This window comes from Pseudophryne corroboree, chromosome 2, assembly GCF_028390025.1.
Source record: "Pseudophryne corroboree isolate aPseCor3 chromosome 2, aPseCor3.hap2, whole genome shotgun sequence".
NCBI classification, from domain to species: domain Eukaryota; kingdom Metazoa; phylum Chordata; class Amphibia; order Anura; family Myobatrachidae; genus Pseudophryne; species Pseudophryne corroboree.
In genome coordinates, this window is record NC_086445.1 from 743,040,237 (window position 1) to 743,058,298 (window position 18,062).

An 18,062-nucleotide genomic window follows, 5' to 3' on the forward strand; every position below is an offset into this window, starting at 1 on the left:
CAAAACAAAACAAAACAAGGACACGCAAAGATAGGTGTTATCTATTGCAAAGGTTCTTGGTGGGCTGTATGATATGGTCACGGAGCAATGTTGACCTGGGGCCAGGAGGATAGGAAAGTGAAGAAAGGGAAAATATGTGAGGATACATGTGCACTGTACAGTGGGGATGTACAGTCTACATACATCCTCACATATTTTTCATTTCTTCACTTTCCTATCCTTCTGACCCCAGGCCAACATTGCTCCATGAAGGTTATGTGGGCAATTCTGGAATTTGATAAGCTTACCAGAAGAGGGGAGCTTTCAGGGAACGCTTGAAGGTTGGCAGACTAGAGGAGGGTCTTATTGTGTGTGGGAGGGCACTCCACAGAGTGGGTGCAGCCCAAAGAAGTCCTGCAATCATGAATGGGAGTAAGTAATGAGTGTGGATGAGAGACAAAGATCTTATGCAGAAAGAAGAGGTCTGGTTGGGTGATATTTTGAGATAAGCGAAGAGCTGTACAGTACGTTGGTGTAGGTTTGTTAATAACCTTGTAGGTGAGTAAAAGTATTTTATATTGAATACGGTAGATTATACGTAACCAATGGAGAAACTGACAAAGTGGATCTGCAGCCGATGAACGTCTAGCGAGGAAGATTAGCCTCGCAGCTGCATTCAGAATGGATTGTAGTGGTGAGAGTTTCTTTTGGTAAGACCAGTAAGAAGACTACTGCAATAATCAATGCGGAAGATAATGAGTGCATTGATTAGAGTTTTTGCAGTGTCATGTGTATTTTGGATATGTTTTTTATATGCATGTAGCAAGATTTAGAGTCAGATTAAATGTGAAGAACAAAGGGCAGTTCAGAGTCAAAGATGGAACTTAAGCAGCGAACATGTGTGGTAGGATTGATTGACGAGTTCTAAACAGTGATAGAGATATCAGGTTGATAACTACTATTGGGCAGTGAAAAAAATAATTCTGTTTTTGAAATATTAAGTTTGAGGTGGTGAGAAGACACCTAAGATGAAATGGCAGAAAGGCATTCAGTGACACGGATCAATACAGATGGTGACAAATCAGGGGAGCATAGGTAGATTTTAATATCATACGCGTACAGATGATACGGACATCCAAAAGTAGTGGCCTTTAGACTGAGCAGTGACCAGATCATTCACTGCTTTCGTTAGTGCTGTCTCTGTGGAATGTTGGGAATGAAAGACTTACTGAAATGGGTCCAATAAATTGTGTGAGTTAAGAAAGTGTGTGAGGCAAATGTATGCCAGTCATTGAAGTAGCTTGGAGAGGCATGGAAGCTGAGATATGGGACAATAGTTTGAGAGAGAGTTTGTGTCAGAATTTTGTTTTTGGGAGTAATCACTGCATACTTGAACAGTGAAGGAAATATACCAGTAGAGAAAGAGATTACAGATGTTAGTTAAGGTTGGGATGAGCTCAGGAGACAGAGCTTTACTTACTCATGAGGATACAGGATTAAGAGGAGAGGTAGTAGAGTAGCAGGATGAGAAGAGTGTTGATACTTCATCTTCATTTGTTGGATCAAATGAAGAGAAAGTGCCAGAGGGTTCAGGTATGGAATTGGGCAGGTCACTGACTGAGGAAGAGCATACCATTTCATCTCAGATCTTATCTTGTCCTTGAAGTAGGAAGTAAGATCTTGCACACTGATAGAGGCTGGTGGATTGAGTGAGTGAGGATTGAGAAGTGATTTAAATGTATTAACAAGTTGCTTGGGGTTAGAGGCTTGAGCAGAGTTGAGATTTTGGAAATATATTTTTTGGCAGTGTCCAGGGCATAACAATAACGAGTAGTAGATAGTCTTACATGTGAGGAAGTAGCTTGGTGTACCAGATTTATACCACTGAAGTTCAACTTTAAGTGAGAGTATTTTAAGGTGTCTTGTTAATTTGGAGCTCCACGGTTGAAATCTAAGCCTGCATGGAATGTGATGGGTAGCTGGAGCCATTGCAAGGACTATTTCTAGAGTCTGGTTCAGGTGTGATACAGCCATCTCAGGAGTGTAATGTAAAGAACTGCCTCATAACCGGTGCATTTGTATGTACAGTAAGGTATGCGTTTCCTATGTACGGATGTAAATGCTTTCCTATTGTACAGGTTGGTGTGTGCGTGTATGTACAGTATGAAACGTAATTTTATAATAAGACATTAAAATCTGTATGTTACCTTGCCTCATTTATTATGGTATTTGTTCCCAATTGTAAGGTGCGGGGGAATATGCTGATGCTATATATGTAATAATTCTAATAATACCCAATACACAATTTCATTACCGAAAGATCACTGTGAGTAATCATATTACAATGCTATTACTGAGTATACAGTTATAGAACTCTGCACCTACTACAACAGATGACATGATCAGCCTATACCAGTGATGGCTAACCTTGACACTCCAGCTGTTGTTGAACTACACATCCCAGCATGCCCTGCTACAGTTTTGCTATTTGGCCTTGCTAAAACTGATGCAGGGCATGCTGGGATGTGTAGTTCAACAACAGCTGGAGTGTCAAGGTTAGCCATCACTGGCCTATACAAATGAAAACACTACACTTACAAGATAACTGGACATTGGGGGTTATTCAGAGTCAGTAGCAGTTTTGCAAAAAACAGCTGCTGATAAAATCACATACTGGGGGCACCACCCAGCATAAGTAGCGCCACCCAGTGATGCGATCACAATTCAATTGCGATCACATTGCAGAAAGCGACAAATAGATGTCGACCCCTATATACGCAGCCAGGCTGCATATACAGGCGCACCGTCGCCATGTTTCCAGTCGCAGGAAATGCAGGTGACATAATCAAGCCACCCGAAAATGGTCATGACACGCCTGCGTTTCCTGCGTTTCCTGCGCCACTCCCATCCAGTGCCCTGTCACAGTCCCGGACCGCCTGCTGCATGTCATTCACTATGCAATTGAATCCCAGACCTTCTGGGATGCAATCGCATAGTGAAAGTCTACGCATGCACAATTCGGCTGCAGCGCACGCGCAGATGGTCGATACAATTTCAGCAAATGTACGTCCACCTGTGAATACCCCCATTATCCTAATACAATTCTTTTACACTATATTTCTAAATAAATATATATATTGAACTTAAGGTGTTTTTATACACACAATAAACATCGCAAAGCTGAACATGTGCTAGCCGCACTTTTTAACCCATTTCCGGTAATAACTTACAGTTTTTAATGGATGAACAATAAAGTTATTCAAGATTTTTTCCCTATAAATAAGGATCCAACTGCGCTGCCAACTATCCTTGACAAAGTAACGTATCATGAAACGCGTTGGAACTGGGACCGGCGTCGCGTTATACCGGATGTCATGGGACAAGTACTTCCGGTTGCACGAGAGAAGCCAGTTGGGAAAGAAGAACGCGAAAATGAGTGACCAGCGCCGCAGGGAAGGAAGGTAGGACAGGGTTAGTTAGATAGGAACACCACCTCCCGCCCGCCCAGCAAAGAGGAAACTCTGCAACATCCGCGGAATTCAGTACCGGCAAAACCGGACCCATATACCTAACATCTCTCTGAAAAGAGTGTAAACATTATTTTATTAACCCTTTTTGTTTTTCAGCTTTGCAAGATTATTTTATAAACAATACATTAGCGTGTAATACATTTAATATGTAATATTAAAGAATTCTGGAGCAGCTGAATTACTGTACACCTGCGCGGTATAACACATTTACATAACAATTCTATACACTATACTTCAATTCAAATACTCTATAAAATAATACAATAGAACGCTACAGCTCCTAAAAGGACAGATCAAAATGGATATCTATTACTGTCTTTAACAAGAGGACTTCACCAACATAACATGGCCCTTGGCCCTTCTAACAATACAGCACCATGGTCACAACACAATCCCATTACACTGCATAAATACACAGGACTCTACAATAGCCAATGTAACCTTACTGCATTATTATTCCATTCTATTACATTTTAAAAGCACGTACAGATGAGTCCCATCTCTGATAGTCGTGGCAATCGTGGGTCGATATCCTTGACTAGTGTTCCCGCGACTGCATGGGTGCACTGCGTATGCACCCGAGATCCATAGGCTCACATGGTGTGCACACTCCCTCAAATGAGTTGCATGTGGGTATGAATAATTGCAGCTGCGATGTGTACACATGCGGAGGGCGGGATGAAGATAGACACACCTCTATATTTTAACTACAATCTACAGGAACATAAAGCATGCCATATGCAATATGTTAGTTCTGAAAACCAGGGACATTATTAGGGCCAATGATTCCCATTAACTCCAAAGCTCAGTCAGCTCCTGAAAATAAGTGGCAGTTGGACACTGAGGGAGTTTATCTCTGTCCACTTTGGGGGTCATTCCGACCTGATCGCACGCTATTTTTTGCAGCGCTGCGATCAGGTCAGACCTCAGCATAACTGCGCATGCGTATGCACCGCAATGCGCAGGCGCGTCGTACGAGTACAAAGCTGATCGTTGCTGGGCGATGGATTTAACGAAGAATCCATTCGCACATCCGATCGCAAGAAGATTGACAGGAAGAAGGCGTTCATGGGTGTCAACTGACCGTTTTCAGGGAGTAGTTAGAAAAACACAGGCGTGTCCAAGAGTTTGCAGGGCGGGTGTCTGACGTTAATTCCGGGACCGGACAGGCGGAAATGATCGCAGCGGCTGAGTAAGTTCAGACCTACTCAGAAATTGCCCAAACTGTTTTTGTACCACTCGGCTGCACAAGCGTTCGCACACTTGCAAAGTGAAAATACACTCCCCTGTGGGCGGCAACTATCTGATCGCAGCGCTGCAAAAAATAGCTAGCTAGCGATCAACTCGGAATGAACCCCTTTATCTCCAAGTACATGGACTTCTTATAGTCCATTAGCACCACATAAAAATGTGACTTGCATGCAGTTTGTCACACTGCTCATGCGCAACACTTACATCCATATTTTGAGATGAGAGGACTTTGTACCTGTGTGAATTTGATGATGATGGCAGTCTTTTTTGCACAATACGAATATACACACTAGAGTTATAGCGTAACATACATGCAACTCAATAGGGGGCTGGGGGGGGGGTCATTCAGATGTGGCTGGAGGTACTATCACTGCTGCTGATAGCGCTGAATGATCATGCAGTAGGAGGCGCCTATTACATGCAGATGCCTCCTGCTGCACTACTGATCCCAGCTGCATCCCTGGATGCAGTATCAGATCAAACAACCCACCATTGTGCTGCACAAGCCGCCCGTTGCAGAGGCCAAGAAATCTCTGTTGTACGATGGGGATCTCTGGCCTCTTTCTACCCCCAAAACTGTGGCGACACGCCTCCTTTTTTCCAAACGTAGCCCATCTCCGCTCCCTCCATGCTCTCAAAATGGCATCAGACGGGTCCTGCACATGCACAAAGTACCGAACATCGGTACTTTGCGCAGATGGTCTCAGGTGCACCTGAATGACCCTTGGGGACTGAGTAGCTATTCCTGCTGCTTCCTTGGAAGCAGTAGCGATAGCTCTGTATGTAAATGCAGTTAGAGGCATCTATTACAAGTAGACGCCTCTTGCTGCTGTAATGATCCCATCTGCATCCTTCATATCCTTGTAAGAGGCCAGGAAATCTTTCACACAACAGAGATGCTGGAATATTCCGGTATCTGGTATATACTGTAGATATACACTAAAAAGGCCTACAGTCAATAGGTAGACCACTAATGGTCGACATGCATTAGGCCAACAAGGTCAAAAGGTCGACATGTAAAAGGTAGACAGTTCAAAAGGTCAACAGGTTTAAAAGGACAACGGTAAATGGTGTACTTGACAATGGCCGACACACATGTTCGATGCAAGTTTTTTTATTATTTTTTTTCCCAGCTTTTTCATACTTTACCTTCCACGTGGACTACGAAGCGTTACACTAATGGGGCTTATTTGTGGCAGAAAATTGTTAAAACACCCCAAAAAAAAAAAAAACTAAATTGGTCTACCTTTTTTTGTGTCCACCATCTCCATGTCGACCTTTAGACCCTGTTGACCTTTTGACCCTGTCAACCGAATACATGTTGACAATTTGTAGTAAACCTTTTGACTGTAGACCTTTATAGTGTAGATTTAGTAATCCACACCTGAATCTTCCCGACCCCTAAATGGCGGTGACACACCCCTGTTTCCACAAACGTGCATTACACTGTCAGTCACCATTCGTGCATGCACAGAACGGGTCTGCACATACACAAAGTACTGATAATCGTACTTTGCTGTATGAGAAGCAATATGCACAAAAGTGTTATGCTTAACTTTAAATCAGACTCCAAGGGGTAAATCTACTAAAGCTTCTAAAATAGACAAGTGAAGGTGTTGCCCATAGTAACCAATCAGATTCTGTCATTTTCTAGGATGCAATAAAGAAATGATAGCTAGAAAGTGATTGGTTGCTACCACCTTTTATTTTCAGAAGCTTTAGAAAATGTTATTCACTAACATTGCATTTAGGTGCACATTTGCAACCCAAAAGCAGCATAGCACAGTAGCCTAACTGCAAACACATAGTGGGGAATTGAAATGTTACCGCACCCCCGAACTCCTGTCTAAAGTGATGGGAGTTGTCTAAAGTGATGATGTGATATTCAAATACCTAAAGTGATGATGCAATATTCAAATGCCCCCACTTATTGCACTGATCGCGCACATTACACTCGTATTTAGGCGCGCAAAGCACCTAAACCCGATTAAAGTAATGGGCTTGAGCGTGAAAAAACCCGTTTGGGCGCCCAAACGGGTTTATTTAAATGCTTTACAGCAAGCTGAAATGAACTTGTGGCGACCGTCGGCAGAAACATTTGAATAGTGGGTGCAATCGCAGGCTGGGAACAGACATTTGAATCCGGCTCGTAGATGGCAATTGCTTATTGGTTACTATGGTATAGTGCACATTAATATCTAAGTGCAATGTTGCTATTATTAACCTTAGCACCATAGGCGTGCGCACGGGTGGTAACTGGTGCGCACAGGCACCCCCTAATGTCGGGCACCCCCCCTCACACACGCCTGCACACAGACACAGGATCCTGCCACTGCTTTGGCAAGTGAGTATCGGTCAACGGTACTGTATGTGCACAGTGTGAGGATGGGGGAGGGGATTTTTGGGAAGTGGTGCGGTGCTGTGAGACCTTGCCAGTCGGAAGGAGTTGCCGGGGGTTGCGGAGGCTGGAACTGGAGGTGTGTCCAAGAGTTTGCAGGGCGGGTGTCTGACGTTAATTCAGGGACCGGACAGGCTGAAGTGATCGCAGCGGCTGAGTAAGTTCAGACCTACTCAGAAATTGCACAAACTGTTTTTGTACCGCTCGGCTGCACAAGCGTTCGCACACTTGCAAAGTGAAAATACACTCCCCTGTGGGCGGCAACTATCTGATCGCAGCGCTGCAAAAAATAGCTAGCTAGCGATCAACTCAGAATGAACCCCCTTCCTGCTACTGGAACTGGAGGATGTTGGAGGTGTCTTTCCAGAGCTGGCTGGAGAGCTGGGTGCTGCTGGTCCAGGTGCAGAGCGCCAGCCTAGAGGTTCTGAGTGATGTCTGGGTCAGGAGTGGCTGGCGGCAAGAAGCGCTCAGCAGAGAGCGCACCCACAAGTTAGAAAGGTGGAATACGTAATGTGAATTTCGGGCTCATAGTGTGTGGCGTAATGTGAATTTCGGATCATAGTGTGTGGGTAATGTTTCGGCTCATACTGTGTGGGGTAATGTACATTTCGGCTCATACTGTGTGGGGTAATGTACATTTCGGCTCATACTGTGTGGGGTAATGTACATTTCGGCTCATACTGTGTGGGGTAATGTACATTTCGGCTCATACTGTGTGGGGTAATGTACATTTCGGCTCATACTGTGTGGGGTAATGTACATTTCGGCTCATACTGTGTGGGGTAATGTACATTTCGGCTCATACTGTGTGGGGTAATGTACATTTTGGCTCATATTGCGTAATGTGAATAAGGGACACTACTGTCAGTAACTGGTGAGCATGGAGACATGTGTGACAAAAGCTGGTGTCCTGCAGAGGAGGGGTCTGAAGGCATAGAAAGAGGCAGATGTGGCTCTGATGGCACATGTGTACAGTTTAAACTTTACTTGTGTTATATTAAAACTCAAATGATCAGCCCCCTAAATCTCCCATACTTTTCAGAGCAACTTACTCAAAACCAGGGTTCAGGTGCTGGGGGTGTGTGTGTGTGTGTGTGTGTGTGTGTGTGTGTGTGTGTGTGTGTGTGTGTGTGTGTGTGTGTGTGTGTGTGTGTGTGTGTGTGTGTGTGTGTGTGTGTGGGTAGGGGGGGGGGATGCATATGCATTTAGGCCCACCACTCTCTAGTTCCACCACTGGGTCAGGGATAGGTTACGGCAATGTAAGCATCAATAGGGTGCAGCAGCAGTTAGGACTCAGGTATATGTCGTAACGGACAGTCAGTACCGGCCGGTGGAGCACCATTATGTTTCATTTTATTTCTCTGGGGTGTCTGCTTGTATTATTAGGAACTAGGGAGAAATTAGTTTAAGTCATGTGATTTTACTGAAAGAATGTAAAATAGTGCTAGAAATGTCCCTGGGCAGTGCTGGACACGCCCAAAAGGTGGAGATGGACACACCCAAAAGGTGGTGCTAGACACGTCCAAAAGGCGGTGCACCCCCTAATAAAATTAGCTGTGCACGCCTATGCTTAGCACCAACATATTACACAGCATTTTACAGAGAATAATAATAATTCCCACCAGTACCTGCCCCAGTAGAGCTCACAATCTAAATATCACACACATGCGGTTCATTTTGGTGAGATGCCAATTAACCTATTGTATGTGTCGAAATGTGGAAGGAATACTACTGTATCCAAACATGGTGTAAACAAACAAACAAACAAACAAACAAACAAACAAACTACTGTACACAGATAGACTAGGAGAAAATGGAGTCTGTAGCCCCAGTGCTGCAGCAATACTGACCACTGTGCTACCCATACAATCATACGAAATAACTGACTATACACTTGTGTAAAAAATAAATCCCTGTAACAGAGTACTCTATTCAACTGCCACTGGTTAGGAATACCTATCACTTTACTATAATGTGGCCACCAGACAATACTGTTCTATTACTGCCTGCAAATATAATACATATACCATGAAGAGCCCAGCAGTAGCTCAAGTGAATATAAAGCACAATATGCTTCCAATGTTATAATATCGGTATCAGAGTCCTAGTGGTTGAAACTACTATACAATATTATAATATGTACTCTTTATTGGTATACCTGATTCTTTTCTCCATCCGTCATTACAGACTTGCACACTAAGCAATGTGATTCAGGCACACAGGAATCTGCTCCCCTCCTTGCAAGACCTTCATAGATCAGACCATTGCGTGTTCTATAAGTTTTCTTAGGCACATTTTTCCTTTTGACTCTAAGGGAAACATATATGAACAGAGATTTGTAGCTTTAAACTGTCACTCAACATCCCCCGATAAAATTGCAATGATTTCTTTAAAAAAAAATAAAAGAATAGTGATTTGTCTTTTAGCAAATGCTCTTTGTTTATCTGTACTCAAGCTTCAAGCTACTGAGTTGGAATAACTACTTACCCTGACTCTCTTTATGTGGCCTGCACTGACACTAGGAAATTGGTACCGGTAATAAGAGGAATAAGGTAGACAAAACTGAATATCGAAAACTGAAGCATTTCTTGAAGAAAGGGTGAGTGTGGTATATTGGAGAATTCTAATATATTATGGAATCTCGTACATTACTGTACATTAACCATATAGAACAGTTTAAGAGCATAAAGAAGGATTTAGGGGGACATTTACTAAGCAGTGGTAAGAGCGGAGAAGTGAGCCAGTGGAGAAGTTGCCCATGGCAACCAATCAGCACTGAAGTAACATCTATAATTTGCATACTATAAAATGATACAGAGCTGCTGATTGGTTGATGGGGCCACTTCTCCACTGGCTCACTTCTACGCTCTTATCACTGCTTAGTAAATGTCCCCCTTAGTCACTTACAGTAGGTACACCATTATAAAAAAAGGCAGAAGATTCATATAGTAAGTGACCAAACTCTCATTAAATAACATGGTATTGGAAGCATGTAACTGAGCAACAAATATGCTGCAGCCCTCCTAACCAGACGTTTACTTTTAATTTTTAAATTATACTACAAAAAAGGCAGTTGTAATGTGAATAGATGCTGGGCAATAGCATTTAACTTTTTTCTTTATCTATATAAACTAGGAGGATTTACCACAAAGTGGCTGCTTAGGGCCTGTCGGTCTCAGGGAATCCGCTGACATGGTTTTATAAAGTGCATTTCCGGCAAACTACAAGCTTCACCGAAATTGCCAGAAAGCTGGGCTGGCTGAATACTCCTGGCAGGCTGTCAGTGATTAGACGGCTGTTGGGTGCTGGCTCCAGTGCATGCCTGTGTCTCCAGTCCTGCAGTACTGTGCGTATGACCAGTCATGACACACGCGTGTATGACGTCAGATACTTAGAAAGAGGAGCCGGGATGTGCACATTAAAAAAAAACAGGTCTTCTAGTATACTTTATTACAGTATTTTTTTTATTTTATATAACATCCACCTACTGTACTTCAAATTCCAGTCGGGCAGGAGTGAGGGATGAAGGGTGGACAGTGTTATTTTAAGTATAGTCTAGAACACAGGTTCTCAAACTTGGTCCTCAGGACCCCACACGGTTCATGTTTTACAGGTCACCTGTAGATTTTTAAAATGTGACAGTTGGTGATACACAGTGCAGCTGCTGGGTGACATGGAAAACGTGAACCGTGTGGGGTCCTGAGGACCGAGTTTGAGAACCACTGGTCTAGAACATCTGCCTGCTACAATCATGGCTTGGGGGGAGGCACACACTGACGGATGATATATAAATATGCTATTATACTCTATTTTAAGTACTACTGTGTATATGAGACAGGGACGTGTAGTGACTATATATCAGTGCCTTTAGTGTGACTCCATTATATGAGCTCTGACAATTTAGTTCGCAAATTCACCACCGGATTTACCACTAGACAACCAGAGCAGCCACAAGGGCCCGGGGGGTCCCAGGGGGCTCGCCGACAGATCATGGAGTCGGAATGACAGAATGCTGGGCTGGTTGAATACTCCCGGCAGGCTGTCAGTGACTAGACAGCTGCCAGTTGCCTGCACCTGCCTGTGCACAGTACCTACAGTGTGATTTTAAGTACACTAGTACAACTACCATTCACCTGCTATAATTGGGCAAGGGGCAGATTGGGGAGCATACATTGACTGGGTGCGGCACAATGAGTGGGGGCCTTTCTGCTACAATTTGCCCACTGACGATTGACGGGTGGGGTCCCCAAAACTGTATCTTGCTTAGGGCCCCATGAGGTTTGATTCCGCCTCTGTCTATGCATAGCTACTATAAATGCTTGCTATCCATACAGGCATGTACATATGACCTATTTCCTGAGAGAAACTTTTGTCTGGCTTGGCATTCCTCATGCACTTTGTTACTTAATGAACCTGGGCTCAGTGGGCCATCTCAGAGGTAAACAAAAATGTTGTCTCTACTGAAATCGTGCACTTGGATCTGTGAGAATATGCATAAAAATACATACAATCTCATATATCCCTCACACAAATCTCCCCCCACCACACTGCCACGCTTCCGTCCTCACCCCCCTCCCAACAGCTCTCCCTACTCCTATGAATCACGGGTGTGCACGCAGTGCAGATTTACAGTTTACAATTTCAGCTGAACCCAGTTGGAAAGTGAGGGGGGAAGTCAGGGTGAGCAATGAGGGAAAGGGGTGCAGGGACAAAGGGGAGCTGTCAACAGTGGTAGGGGGGAAGAGGTGAGGAACATATGTAGTGGTGAGGAGAAGGGTGCAGGAGGAGGTGTTGCGGGCGGAGGATGGTTGTGGGGAGGAGGAAGTGGACCAGACAGTAAAGGGTATTTTATTCCCACCTGACACTGCCCATATTAAATGTAGATGGCAGCTGCACTGCACCCCTCGACCCTGAACTTTGGCGTCTCTGAAATATATGGAGGGGGTCCTATGATTGTGGTAAAAGTACAAAATACAACATTAATTATTATTTTTTAAACATTTTATTGAGTAGATCACATTCAACAACAAGGCCCAAGATAAGCTAAATCTTATTAACATAACACCCAAAATAGGTATCAAGTGTGTACAAAGAAAAAGAAATGTAAAAAATAAAAAATAAAATAGGAAACAAGAGATGAAGAAAGAGAAAGGAGAACCCCTGGGATGGGTCCTTAGGGTAGGAATGTAAATAAACCAATGTATGTAGTTGGCTGTTACAATGCAAAAGGGGAGGAGGCATGTTGAGAGTCTAACCACGGGCTCTATATTTTGTCAAATGATTTAGAAGCATGATCAATAACGCTAGTCAAATACACCATGCGATAAATGTCCCAGATTCTGGAAAAACTAGACTGGATGGAGAAGCAGGTTGTTTCCAATCCGCCGCTAACTGGCAAATCCTGTCAGTAACTATATGGCGCATTCATTTATTTTGTTGCCTAGTCAATATAGGGAGACCTAGAGGGAGGAGAATATGCTTAGGTTATTGGAAGAGAATTATTTAGTAAGCGTGTTATGAGATCAATGATAGGTGCCCTCCATGGCACATCCTCTCCAGCACCTGTGCATTGTACTGGGATACATTTTGATCAAACGAGAGGGCACATAGTACCACGTATATTATAATTTATAGTTATTGACTTTGATCCGGACACATGTGGAACTAGAGGCAGCATTATCCCAGACCTCAGTCCACTCCTCGTCATCTAAAGTGGTTCCCAGATGCCAGATACCAGGTCCACCTTCCAAGCCTTTCAATGAAGAGCGTTTAAAGAAGAAGGTGGAAATGGGTCCATTAGAGACTATTGGGTGAGAAGCAACATTCCTTGGATGATGTGGAAATGGCACAAAAAAAAAATCTGAATTTTCTCTGAAAAAGCAACGCGAGTTTGAAATTGGAATGCAAATATACAGTAATTCACAGTGCGAACTTGCCATGAAAACGGCATGCACAAACCAACTAGCACCTAATTGGGTTTACTTCCTTTGTCTAAAAGCTTCATGAATTGTGCACAATGCCTAGATTTCCCATTTTGTCTGTAATGCATGCACTAATGGGCAAAAGTTTCAGAACACCCCATTTTTTTAGTTTCTAGTGAATTTAAGCAATTGAAAGAACAGTGAATAACATGAAATGGTGCAACGCTAGCTAATCAGTAATCTACTAGGGAAGAGCTGTATGAAGCCTTTTAAAGATTGGAGATGTAAGGTAAGTGGAGAAGTTGCCCATAGCAACCAATCCAGTTTGAAATAGCATTTATCATTTACAGTCTATAATATGATAGCTACATCTACAATATTATATGTTTAGGTTAGCAAAAACTGAAAAATAATGTGATTTTTCGGTTAAAGAGAAGGCCATTAAGAACTTTTGCAGCAATGAGATAAAGGCTTGCCTGCGCAATGAAGCACAGCCAGTGGACTACTGAAGACTGGAAGAAAGTCTCAAGAATCTTATGAAATGTGAAATCTTTTGTTCATCAGGCAGGACTTTTATACGCCACTCAATAGGAGTTTGTCAGTACACGGTGTTTATTTACTAAGTGGTTGCTTAAGCCCAATATATAAAAGTGCAATCCATTTGGTAGCAAGACACCTAATGTTTTGCTAAAACACTGCCCTTTTACATTTTTGGCTTAATTCTCTATGACACCAACTGTTATCATACTTGCCTACTCTCCTGGAATGGCCGGGAGGCTCCCGAAAATCGGGTGACCCTCCAGGCCCCCGCGGAAGAGTCTCCCGATTTTTGTGCTCCCCCCCCCTAGCCCGGCCGCCCACTTAGTGAGTAAAATGGGCGGTCCAGGCAGTCGATGACGCGATTCTTGTTAAATCGAGTCATCATAGCCACACACCCTGCAGTATAATGCCGGTAATATCGACATTACAGAGCGGGGGCATGGCTTAAATGATGCAAAGCGTCAACCACGCCCCATACCGCTGCCACCCTGCCCCCTCTGCTTATCATTGCCCTGCTCCTGCTGAGCCGACCTGGCTGCTCTTTCCCAGAGAGAGCATCCAGGAAGTCGGTAAGTATGTGTTAAACATGGAAGAGGAAGTGTGAAGGTTTGGGGATCCTTTACGACTTGCACAGAGTGACTGACCGCAGGCTTCAAATCAAGGAATGGCTAGCATAGTCAACAGACTTTAACTTCATCGAGCTGGTTTGGGATGAAATGAACAGAAGGGTGAAAGCATAGCAACCCACAAGTGTAACACATTTGTGGAAATTTCCGCAACAATGTTTGGATAAACTGCCCAAATAATATTTGCTTTCCATTGCAGAAAGAATGCTGTGTTCTGCAGCTATGAAATTTATAGATTTGTCTGCCGCCCAACATTCATTGAGCTGCTACAGTAACAACCTGAGAAGATGGTGAGCAAAGTTTAAATATTTCACATTGAGTATGTAGTACTCGAATTCCATTTTAATGAAGTGAAAACAATGTAAGTTAAGTTTTAATATTCCTAGTTACTGTATTGTGCACCTTTGTGTCAGTCTTGCCTTTTTTTTGATAGTTATTCCTAAGCCAATGTCTTGGCTCTTGGATGATGTTCTACTTCCTGAGACTTTTGGTTCGGACTATTGGCTGTGGACATTGTTGATTCTGGTTCTGACTGCTTGGCTTAGCATTTCTATTTCCATTCATCTGCTGCAGGAATGATTTACTGAACTGCTAAGCAGTGTCAGTGTTCCTCCAACAGTAGCTGTTTCTGTCAGGTCTTAGCTGTTTCTGTCAGGTCCACTGCTTCATTTTGCTAAAGTTAGGGATGGACAATCATAACTCCCATACTGATAATATGATTTGATACAGTTTAATTGCGAACACATTGAACAGCGGTCAACCCCTGCTGTCGCCATTTTTCCATATGCAGGAAACGCAGGTGACGTCATTGGCCGACCCTGAAAACGGCTAAGACGCGCCTGTGTTTCTCGATCTCCCCCACTCCCCCCACCACCACCATATCGCTGCTCCCAGGTGACCATCACCTGTCAATCACCATGTGATTGCATCCTTACTAGATGCGATTGCACGTGCAGACCTCATGGATGCAGTCGCTGCATGTGAACGCTGCAGCTGCGTCCATATCTGAATAAGGCCCTTTCCTTCAGTGACCCACATAGGGAGTTGATATCAGTAAGCAATATTACACTATTGCATGTTTTTGTTTTCTATGTACTTATACATGGGCTATACCACTGGGAACGAGCGGGAACTGTGACATCATCACATGAGGATTAATATAATTGTTGGGACAATTTTGAGCACAAGTGAGATTGTTTCTTTTTGTATTTACCAGATATAACAATGGACTACTAACAACCTCTACTGATATGAGCTCATGAGACGTCTATGCAAAATATGAACATATACAAATTTATCACTTAAGCAAATTGTTCTTTGGCACAAAACAGAATGTCTATGCTACCTAATGCTGTGTTTAAACCATAAATTTGATTATGAAAACTTTCAATGAAAGATTACCTTTAATAATGCCTCTGTAGAATTCTGTAGAACAAAGTTCATATGATATAATATTTTTCCTGAAAATCAGTTTAATAATTGGGCAGTTATTTTTAGATGCAGGTATAATAATTGTGTTCTTTACCAATTTAAAAGCAAATCTTTTGCTACTTCATGACCAATTCTGTGAAAGCAAAAGTCCTCACTGAAATATCAAACCTTTATTCCTGTGGTGTTCTTTTCAGCTTGTTTTATATAAATCTGTTGTACAGTGCAGTCTCTCAGGAAACGAGCACACAGACGGCCATTTTTCAGTATATGTTCATTTTAACTATTATTAACATTATAATCTTAAGGAACCTGCTCAGAACAACCAATGTTCTTCAGGTTTAGAGTAATTTAGTCAGATACTGTGGAAAACACAGCTACAGTAGGGACGTGTATGCGGACGATATTACCACAGATATTGGGAATTAATAGACCTCAAATAAGCAATTATGAATATGGGGGGTCATTCCGAGTTGTTCGCTCGTTGCAGATTTTCGCAACGGAGCGATTAAGGCAAATATGCGCATGCGCATGGTACACAGTGCGCACGCGCTAAGTATTTTAGCACAAAACTTCGTAGATTTACTCACGTCAGAACAAAGAATTTTCATCGTTGTAGTGATCGGAGTGTGATTGACAGGAAGTGGGTGTTTCTGGGCGGAAACTGACCGCTTTCTGGTAGTGTGCGGAAAAACGCAGGCATGCCAGGATAAAACGTGGGAGTGTCTGGAGAAACGGGGGAGTGGCTGGCCGAACGCAGGGCGTGTTTGTGACGTCAAACCAGGAACGAAACGGGCTGAGATGATCGCAGTGTAGGAGTAAGTCTCGAGCTACTCAGAAACTGCTAAGAATTTTCTATTCGCAATTCTGATAATCTTTCGTTCGCAATTCTGCTAAGCTAAGATACACTCCCAGAGGGCGGCGGCCTAGCGTGTGCAATGCTGCTAAAATCTGCTAGCGAGCAAACAACTCGGAATGACCCCCATGATCCTGCGGATGCAGATAAAATAACACCTGTCGGGATCCCGGTGTTCAGGATACCGATACCAGGATCCCGAAAGGCGGGAAAGTGGTGGAGGTCGGAATCCCGACCGCAGCCCGGTATTCCCACTTAGGTGGTGGGTCCACGCCACCACCCGAGTGGGACTATAACCTGTGCTGAGCTCGCCACCGTGCCCGAGGCTTGGCAAATGCAGCAAGCCCGTGAGGGGACTCGCTGGCGGGATTCCGGTGCCGCTGTTGGTATAGTGACAGCCGGAATCCCGTCAGCCGGTCTCCTGTATATATTGAACCTCTATCCAACATTTCTCCCTCCACAATTCCAAGTAGTGTATATGGGAGGTTGGTGAAGACCAAGAAGCAACAGTAAAAAATAAAACCGTTAACATAACATCTATTTGCAATATTGCTTTGTTGTTCTGCATTGTAAATCTACAGTAGTCCTGACCACAACAGTATTCAGTGCATAGGAAAGGAAGACAAATGTAAGGTTCTATTAAACACTGAGGAGTCTATTCATAAAGCAGTGAAAAGAGTGGAGAAGTGAGCCTGTGGAGACGTTGCCCATGGCAACCAGTCAGTTGTTCCATACAATTGTATAGTATGAAAATTATAAATGTTACTTCAATACTGATTGGTTGCAATGGGCAACTTCTCCACTGGCTCACTTCTCCACTCTTTTCACTGCTTCATGAATAGATCCCTGATTCCTTAAGAAACACTACTTCCAAAACACTGAAATTAGCATAACAGAAATCTGAGATACAACTAGGCTTTTCAATATGCAACCATCCTGGCAAAATTGGGAATAAATAAGCCCAGTCCCTGATCTGTGGGAAATATACTGTACCTCAAATTCACCAAAACATGTCCTAATCTCTCAAAACATACCCACATATAGGAGGTAACTATCTACCATATTCTCCATGCCACACTATGGGGTATATGCAATTGCGGTCGAATTCCCGAAAATGTCAAAAAACGGGACATTTTCGGGCCAAAATTTTTTTTGACAATGCAATACAGTACTTTTTCGCAAAAAAAACGGCCATTCCAAATTCGACTTTTTGAAATTCGACATTTGTCAAATTCGACCTTTCTGCAATGGTACAAATGCGACAATTCGACAAAAGTATATTCAATTGAAGATTGTAAATTCGACAACAGTGCTTTTAGACAGTAAATTCGTCATTTTCAATCCGCCACACTTTGCTGGCGGAATCTAATAAATGTTTTTTTTTTATTGGTAATAGCATATCTATTTATATTAGAGGGGATTAGGTACTTGGTTTGTCTATTTAGGAGGCACAAGTATTATTTATATATTTTTAAAAATATTTTTTTTTATGTAATGGGGTAAAATTCAGAGAAAAAAATGCGTGGGGTCCCC

The 18,062-nt window shown here is 43.1% G+C and overlaps 1 protein-coding gene across 4 annotated transcripts in view; it reads right to left on the minus strand.

The window, feature by feature from the left end:
- Positions 1-18,062, minus strand: part of PHTF1 (putative homeodomain transcription factor 1) — a 281,464-nt gene that overhangs the window by 158,699 nt on the left and 104,703 nt on the right. For all 4 annotated transcript variants that reach the window (XM_063955405.1, XM_063955406.1, XM_063955404.1 and 1 more), the window contains one exon: positions 9,317-9,467. In XM_063955405.1, coding sequence (XP_063811475.1) covers positions 9,317-9,467 — 151 coding nt within the window. The remainder of the gene's footprint in view (positions 1-9,316; positions 9,468-18,062) is intronic.